Consider the following 9,418-nt stretch of genomic DNA (forward strand, 5'->3'; position numbering starts at 1 on the left):
GGACCTAGTAGGTGTTCAACAAATATTAGTGGAATGATTGATTTATTGGCTCCTGAACATGAGATAGATGCTGGAATAGGCATTTTCATTCATTGTAAACACATTGGTGAAATATCCGTTATGCGCCAGCTCATCGTGGTAGTCTTCTCTGTCGTTACTGTTACTTTTATTATGCTTAGGGTTATTGTTTTGACAATGGTGGTTGTCAAATGAACATTTATTAGGTGTTAGGTGGTGGTGAGTACCCCTATTATCAGAATTGCCTAGCTCATGATGGATGACAAGCTGGCAATGTTGACAAGGAAATTCATGCACCTGCTTAAGATTTGGGGTTATACCCAGATCTTCCATCACAATTTTGACTTTCATAACTCTTGAGATACTAATTAACACCACGTTGTACTTTTGTTCTTTCCATATAGAAAAGACATGAAAGGGAAGCAGTGGTGTCACAAGGTTCCTCTGGGTAAACCCTATATGAGTTTGGGATGCTCTTTTTAAAGTCCTGAAGGCAGACAGCAGAAGGGAAGGTCCATTTGGATCTATTCCAACCTGGGACTTTTCTAGATCAAGTCAACTCTTCTTGACTCTTAAAATCCTGCTTTCTTTAAAAAACAAAACAACAAAACAAAGCTGGGAACTGTTGGTTTTGTGTCCTACTGAAGATAGCCTCATTTTGATGCTGACATGAAACTTCACATGTAAACAGAGACGGGTAATGACCTTTACACTGCTAATGTGCGATGTCAAGGCAGTTCAATCTCACCGGGAAGGTTCAACTGCTTTAATCTTCTGTAGTATTATTTTTGGTCTTTTTATGTCTGCTCCCACCCACTGTTTGTGCTAGAGCACGTGTTTGCTGCTCAGTGGTTGGGACTGAGCCACACTAATCATTTTGGGTGAAATGGAAAACTCTGTTCCAAACTTGGACATCTGACATCCCAGATGGAATTGGGAATCCTCTAGTAGGTTGTTGGAAATCCGTTGTTTTCACCCTAGCTGTCTGTAGTAGGCACAGACGGGTGATGAAAGAGAATAGCCGGAAGGAGAGAACTTGTATCTGGAGGTCACTCTAAACCTGGGAAGCTCTAGGAGCAGCTCTATGCTTCTCCACATCTTGATCATTCTCTCTGTCTGCATTTCAGCCAAATCTTTATCTTGGATGGGTTGCTCTTGGTTATTTTGGCTGTAGGGAGTCTGATTTTGAGGTGTCCTAAAGAGTTTCTGGATAAAAGCCACTTAACTTGTTGCCATTGGAGGTGGACTAAGAAATTTCAGAAACTCAGCCAAAGTCTAAATTCAAAATATCCTTCCTAGTACCTTCCCTGAAAGCATTCTTCAAGTTTTGACTCTCACATCTTACCTTGGAGGATCGTCTTAGAAGCTACACTTACAGGGTCCTTAAGATTTATTGGCCAAGATACTATCCAAAAAACTGTCCTGGATCAACAACGTTGGGCCAAACTCTCTCTTCCAAGTGGCAGGATCCCAGCTGAGCATTTTAGCAAGAGCCCCTCTTTTTCCCCTTCCTTTGGCCAGTCCTGACCCCAAAAACTTATCTTCCAGCTACAAGGTTACTGCTTGTCTCTAGCTTTGACCTCCTTTCCATTGATTAGTTTGTGCATTTGTGTTTTGTTTTTGTTTTTTGGTACCAGGGATTGAACTTAGGGACACTAGACCACTAAGCCACATCTCCAGCCCTATTTTGAATTTAGAATCAGGGTCTCACTGAGTTGCTTAGTGCCTTGCTGTTGCTGAGGCTGGCTTTGAACTCGCGATTCTCCTGTCTCAGCCTCTGGAGCTGCTGGGATTACAGGCGTGCACCACTGCACCAGGCCTAGTTTGTACATTTGTAATTCATCTAATTCCTATGCTTGATTCTCTGGTTCTGTACCAGTTTTTGTTGAGTACCCCTTGTTTTTAGAAATCTGCCTCAGAGTCTGTATCTGATTTTTGTTTACTTTGGATGGGTACATTTATTCACGTTCTGGTACCCCACTGAGGGCTGGCTTCATTAGTGGGCCACAGATGCAGCTGTATAGGGTCTCATACTCAGAAGAGCTCTCTACTGTTTAATGTACTTCTGTTGCCTTCTTTAAGTCGTTAATAGTTTTATCACTGAACTTGTGTTTTGTATGTGAAATGTTATGGAACAGTGAAACATGGGCATGAGCAGAGGAAATAGATGTGACTATAGCCCCATCCAAGTATGCATTTACAATGCCCCATGAACACAGAATTCCGGCAGACTCATGACACATGAGTGTTCAAGACTCAGTGTAAGTACAAGATAAAGGTATTACATCTATAACAAGGAAATAAACATGCTGACAGTCCCAAGAGGCCCCAGTCTTCCATTAAATCAGAAATTACGGGCTGGGGTTGTGGCTTAGTGGTAGAGCGCTCGCCTATCTCATGAGAGATAGATCCTCAGCACCACATAAAAATAAATAAATGAAGGTATTGTGTCCAACTAAAAAATAAATATTAAAAAAAATCAGAAATTCCTTCAAATTCAGAAAGAAACTGAAGTGTCCTAAGAAACAAATGCCCAAGGAACCCCACCATATCTTTCCCAATTTATGTTACTTCTCTTACTAGTTAACCACTTATGCTAAAAATGTCAACACAAAAGGAAAGGGTAAGATGATCCCCTAGCTCCTTTTCCTTCCCTTGCTCATCAGAAAGTGTGCATATAAAATATGCCCATAGAAGAATAGACGAACTCTAGATAGGGCAGAAGGGAGTGGAAGGGAGGGGGAAGGGGTTAGCAATGATGGTGGAATGTGATAGACATTATTATCCAAAGTACATGTATGAAGACACAAATTGGTGTGAACATGCTTTTTATACAGAGTTATGAAAAATTGTGTTCTATATGTGTAATAAGAATTGTGATGCATTTCGCTATCATGTATTTTAAAAAAATAAAAAATAAAAGCAATTAAAAAAATAAAAAAATATGCCCATAAAGTAGGCACACAAAGAAGATAAATTTTAAAAAAGTTAATTGGGTGTGGCATTTCCACTGTCCTAGTAAGAATAAATTACTTATGCATGTATGAGCTATAAAATATGAATTGTGTACTTTTTATGATTCTGCATACAAGTGTTCTTATATTTTCCTTTAAAACTGGCATGCACAAAACACAAATAAATAGTAAAATTGATGCCAATAATTTAAAAATTTAATTGTCTTTACTGGTAGTGATATTAAATAGCAAATAAAAAATAGATGAGAGAGAAAAACCATGAAAGAAAGGAAAAAGTCTTATCTTTTGGGACTTTCAATGACATGGTTTCTCTGCCTATTGAACAAGGGGTCTCATGTTTTCATTTTGCCCTGCACCCTGCAAATTCTGTGATTTGCTCTGATGATAGGGCCGTGCTTCAAGATCTGTCTATGAAGCCTTTTTTCAGAAGGTACCATCCCAGGCCTTTTCATACCGTGGATTTCTTTCAAGGCCCTGTCATACCCCTGTCCTGGGGCTTCAGTTGAGACCAAGAGATATTTTCTACTCCTTTGGTAAAATAAACAAGCAAACAAAAATCTCTCAGATATAGCTCTAAATAGATTTTTTTTTTTTTTAAAAAAAAAAGGAAGGTAGAACAAAGAGGTAGGGGCTTTTCAAGGTCACAAGGCATGCCAGGGATAGAGGCCCAAGTCCCAGCCTTTAGTTTCAGTGTCATGCTCTGTTGGCATCGGTCTCCACTGCTGGCATTTGAGTCTTGAACATCACTGGAGGATACCAACAAAGTCATTATGCATTATCTCCCTTTGATCAGACCCCAGATGGGGCCACCACAGGAACAGATGTGCAGCAAAAGGCTTTGCCCTTCAAGGGGTTCCAAGGCCCCAGAGGAATCCTGTTTCTAGTTCAAGGTCAACAAGAGTCATTCAACAGGCCAATACATGCTTCCTCTGTGGCCTTGGTAAGGACAGATCCCTAAGTCTCTCCAGACAGATCAGAATATCTTTTCTAATAATCATATCAGAATCATTTGGAATTCTGAAGGAACAGAATGGTCCCCATCTCTTTCCTTGAGGTTATTCTTAAAAATAAGACATACAAAATCACATTCAGGGGCCTTGCACAACTAGCTGGATTCCTCCCAACCAAACAAAATCCAAGCTAGAGCAGACCATGACCTGGGGCATTTTGAAAACTGTCTGCAGTTTCTGACAGTCCCCTCAGGCCAACCAAAGGGGTTTCTATGCTAACATCTCTAAGCACATTCTAGCTGTCCCCTTGCTATTCCTTTGGAGGTTTCCAGGCAGTGTACAAGGGTTCACTGAATTTAAATTTCCTCCAGAAGCCTCATGCTACCTCTTGTTTGGAGGACAGATGCCCTTAGCAACATAGCCTAATTCTTTAGGTACTTCTGGGCTAGTTGGAGTTCCTTCCAAACCCTAAGCCTCTCCCTCTATCCATGGCTTTGTGTGGAAGGAGGACAGAACCTTTAGAAAATAGCTTCAGTGTGCTCCCACCTGGAGCTCATTGGGCTGTTCAGCTGGCATCATAGGCCTGATGGAAGGATCAGATTCCTTTCTGCCAAAATGAGCCTGCAGTTGCTGGTCCCCTTCCTTTTAGCAGGCACACAGGGGAAAAGATATCTCATGGGCCAGGCTGCACTGTTCCGGCTCTAACAACAGTGATCATCTTTCCTTCCTTTCTATCCAATAATAACTGTAAACACACATTTAAAATTTTTAGGTTGCCATCTAAAACTAGGAAAATATTTTAATGAGATGTGAAAATGCTTCTAACATAAGTGGGATTAAAAGCAGGATACATGATGGTACATACAGGAGAGCCTCAGCTTTGTAAACAATTTTACATTTATGTGCAGAAAAAAAAATACAGGAAGGAAATACACCACAGTGGATTTCTCTGGGTGGTAAGATCAGAAGTAATTTTGTATTCACTTCTTTAAACTTTTTGGTATTTTCTAAAAGGAAACACATGTTGTAAGTATTACTTACAAGGAAGGATACTTTGCTATTAGCTGGGACTTCTGAGATAGTGGTAATCAATTTGATGCATCACCCCAAGGAAAACAACATCAGACTTCTATCCTCCCCAAAGTCACTTTTCTGCAGAACCTTCCTCCCAATGGCTTAAATTTCTACACAGTATACAGATTTTGCTCATCTCCTAAAGATTAAAAACTCAAAAAGTGATTCTTCTGTGAAACATGACAACATTTGGAAGTGTGTAGCCCTATCAGAACCTTGAATTCAAGGCACTGCAGTTCTTTCTCCTGGGTACCAGGGCTGAGAGCTCCCAAAGAAATTTTGAAGTGTAGAGCTTAGCAGCTCACCTGAGACTGGGCTCATGGAAGACAAGGGCCCAGAGAATACTGACATTGTGACGACAAGAGAATTGCCTATGAAGTGAAAGGGCTCTGGAGTCTTAGGGTTTTCTAGGCAAACCTGATGATCATGTATTTCTTTTAGATTACAAAGATTTAAAAAGTCTATGTGTGTAGGGTACCTAATAGTGCATACAATAAATTATTAACAATAATAAGTGGTGGACACTGAAGAAGACTTATGGGCACCAGAGAAAGCAGTAAATGGGGAAATCTGCTACCGCTGCTTTCCATTCTCTCACCACTGAATTTCCCCAAAGTGTGTGGCGGTGGGGATGGAAGTGGAGGAGCTGTCCAGATCTCAGTCCAGGCCTGCTGGGCTGGCCTGACCAAGGACATATTTTTGGTTTCACCATAGAAATGTAACCACTGGCTGGTAAACAAAAATATGGGGTGAAGGGTGGTTCTACAATGTTCTGGATAACACTGAATATAAAGTTCCATTACCACTTTGAAATCACTGCATTAGTGATCCAGAGCACCTCTCCCTCTACCTGCAGCTGCTCTGCCCTTTAACTACTTATCAGGCAGCAGGAAATGTGCCAGAGACTTATGGGAAATAAAAGGAGTCAAACTGTATCTTGTAATGGATCGAAAAATTCCATCTTTGCTGTGTTATCCTTTGATGCTATTATTAGTGGTATGCTATCAGTGTCACCATTTCTACAACAGTTGCTACAGATTACTGTTGCTATTCATCCTTTAAATTTGTTAACTACTTGACACTGTGCTTCCTTGGACTGGGTTTTACCTGATTAAAGATGATACTGTGCACGGCATTATGGGAAGGCAGAGGTAAATGAGTACTAGAAACTGCAAAGGGAACACAGCAGGTCTGCACTTGGGAACCAAGCGGACTTAGCAGTTGTTTATTTTCATCTCCCTTGTGCCTGGCACATCCACCATCCCAGCCACATCCAGTCACATTACACCTATATACCTTATTCTAACAGTCCCTAGCTAGTTTAGGCAACTTTAAGGGTTAGGAACTAGGAGAAATGGGCCTTTATTTAGTCAGGGAAGCTTGACCATGTTAAAATCCTACCAAAGTGGGTAGGAGGAGAAGAGAGAGCACTTCAAATATAAGGCTGTTGCCACTTCCAACAACTCTCATCTTACAGAAGGCCTTGGGAAGATCCAGAGTCTTTGTTGTTGTTGTTGTTTTGTTTTGTTTGTTTGTTTTTGTTTTTGTTTTAGGGACTTAGAATTTTCTGTGCCTAAATTAAATTTTGTAAATGGCTGACTTTGACCTCATCCCCAAAGTGAACTCTGGATGTACATCTATTCTTAGCCCAGAAGAGAATGCAGCAAAGCTTAAGACCAAACGTGAACTGGGTTCCCTTTGAGACTTCTGTCTTCACCTGGCAACCCGGAGCTCCAGCGGAGCTCAGAAAGAAGAAAGTGGCATTTTGGAATCCATTTTGCTCAAGATTGGAAAGGCATTGTGTCAAACTCCCCCTTGCTACAGGGGTCAAAGAATTTGCAAAAGAACCTTACTCAAAGGGATGCAGTTAGTTGGGGTTGGAGGGTATGGCCAACTTTGGAGCCAATGATACCTGAGGACAGTGGACAGGTGCGTGGGCCCGTCCTTAGGACCCACCCAAAAGAAAACGCTCGGTTAGCAGCGGCTGCAGGGCCCCACCTAGGGCGCCGCTTCTGCATTTTGGACCCAAGTCCACTGGTAAGCAGTAGCAGCCGTCGCCAGGCCAGTTAAGTCGCCTTCTGTTGGTCCAGCCATTTCAATGGGAGATTTGCGATATATGCAAAGAAAAGGACGTGAGCTGTCTAAGGCCTTTGAGAGGCATCATCTTGAAAGTCACACTTTTTCCAAAGCGCCTCCCTCCCAGGTTCCTTCCTTCCCAGAGCGGCACGGTCACAGCCCCAGAGGCTGCACCGCGGGAGCGCCGCAGCGGTCCGGACGCCGGAGGGACAGGGACGGGGAACCGGGCCTCAGACCCCGAGGGCAGCAGGAGGGGCCGGGGGCGCGGCGCGGCTCACCTGCCAAGCTGTTGTAGCAGTCGATCTCGATGGCTTCCACCGTCTTGCTCTGCTCCTCGGAGAGGCGGCCAGGCTTGGGGGCCCCGGCCGGGGAGGCTGCGCGCGAGTCCCGCTCCCGTTCCCCGGGGGGCGGCAGCAGCCCCTTCAGCTCCAGCAACGCCCGGTGGTATTTGCCGATGGCTTCGCGGAATTTCTTGTCCTTGTAGCACTGCGCCCCTTGGCTCTTGAACTCGTGCGCGCGCCGGATGAGCTCGGCGGGCTCGGCCGCCGCCCCAGCCTGGCCCCGCGCGGGGGCTCCTCCGCTGCCTCCCGGGACGCACACGGGCGGCGACGGCCGCTGCCCCTCGCCGGCCGCGGGCGGGCTCGGGTTCCCCTTGGCCCCGGCCGCCGAGCCCTTCCTCTCCATTCGGCCGCCGCCCGAGCAAGCCGCGATCCGCCCGCCGCCGCCGCGCCCTCCCGGGTTTAAAAGCGGCGGGCGCCGGCCCCGCGCCTCTCAGGCTTCCCAGCGGCCGTGACACCCTGCGGCGGTCTGTCGCCCCGCACTCCCATTCTCCCCGTCAGCTGCGGGAGGCTGCTCTCTCCTCCCCCTCGGATGGCTCCCCTCCCTCCCTCCCTCCCTCCCCCACTCGCGCCGCCCTCCCGCCCTCTTCCCCGCCCTCCTCCCCTCCGCAACCTGCCGCGGGTGGCGACCCGGCCCTCGCCCGCTCCGGGGTTATCGGTTTGGGGGACCCGCGGGCTTGATTTGGGGTGGCGGTGATTGCCACTGACCCGGAAGAAGCTTGGCTTGCTCCAAGGAGGGGAGAATTAATGACAAAGACGGCCCGGCTCCTTCCCATTCAATCCAGTCCTCGGAGGCGCGCCTAGTCTGAAAGAGAGGAATGGGGGAAGGGTGGGGTGTGTGTGTGTGTGTGTGTGTGTGTGTGTGTAGGAGGGCAGCAACGAGATGCATGCATAGATTTCTTAAAAACTCAAAAGATGAAGATGCAGCGGTGAGCAAGAGAAGTAGGCACCAACATAGCTTCTTGGTTTTTTTGTTTTGTTTTGTTGGGGCTTTTTTTTTTTTTTTCTTTTTCTTTCGGCAGTAAGGCATTAATATCTTAAGGGTGCAGGGTTTCCTTTTTCGTGGATCCTGGTTGTCGCTGAGGTGTGTCTCCAGGGCGGCCCGAACACGGTGTGCACGTCTGCGTGTGGGGCGTTGTACTCCGGGAGACTGTGAGTGCGCAGCCGTGCAGACGAATCACAGACACCAGAGACGGAAACACCTGTTACTGTGGGTCCTCGGGCTTGGCGGGTTTGCGGTTCCAGTTTCCATTACTAGACAGTTCCGTGCCCTTCCTTAGGAGGCTCACTTCCTTCCTTCATTTTTTTTCAGTCGACCCCAAGTGTCAGCTGTCTGTTGGGGATTGGGACAGGCAGACGGAGATAAGCAGGTGACTCCCCTGCCCACAAGCAACCCCCAGCCAACCACCCATCACCGCTCCAGGTAGATTGGAAAGTGTCACTGGGAAGGAACAAGACAGTACTGTGCAGTCCTGAGGCGGCTTCCTGAGTAGAGAAGGATCCGGAGGCTTTAGGGACAAAATAACATTGAAGGCCTTGAAAGTCGAGTAGGAGTTGGGCAAAAGAAAATAGAAGAGAGTGACATATCAGCCAGAGGGAGGAAATCCCAGACGAATCATGAGGTCTGAAGTCTCAGGTGTATTTAGAACACAGTGGTGTTTGATTTTGTGGCTTAAGTACTGGGAAATTGTTCTGATGAATTATGGAAACTTTAATTTAATCAATTTTTAATCTAGCTCTTTTGCAGTACTGGGGATTGAACCTAGGGCCTCACTCATGCTGGGCAAAGCACTCTATCACTGAGCTACGTTCCCATCCCGACTGGAGGCTTTTGGATGAAGAATTTGGATTAGATTTTGTAGGGAGTGAAGAAGACAGGCATATTTTAAGTGCCCTTCCCTCCTTGGGGATACCAGTTCAGGGGTGGAGTGTTGATTAACCTACATGAGGCCCTGGGTTCCATCCCCAGAAACACACACACACACAC

General features: G+C 45.8%; 1 protein-coding gene across 1 annotated transcript in view; it reads right to left on the bottom strand.

Annotated features, from left to right (window-relative positions):
- Ttc9 (tetratricopeptide repeat domain 9) overlaps positions 1–7,959 on the bottom strand; it is a 30,880-nt gene extending 22,921 nt beyond the window's left edge. The window contains exon 1 of the mRNA XM_076848123.2: positions 7,372–7,959. Within this exon, the coding sequence (XP_076704238.1) occupies positions 7,372–7,777 (406 nt within the window). The 5' untranslated portion in view covers positions 7,778–7,959. The remainder of the gene's footprint in view (positions 1–7,371) is intronic.
- Positions 7,960–9,418: the final 1,459 nt, after the last annotated feature.

Source organism: Callospermophilus lateralis, chromosome 3, assembly GCF_048772815.1.
Source record: "Callospermophilus lateralis isolate mCalLat2 chromosome 3, mCalLat2.hap1, whole genome shotgun sequence".
NCBI classification, from domain to species: Eukaryota; Metazoa; Chordata; class Mammalia; order Rodentia; family Sciuridae; genus Callospermophilus; species Callospermophilus lateralis.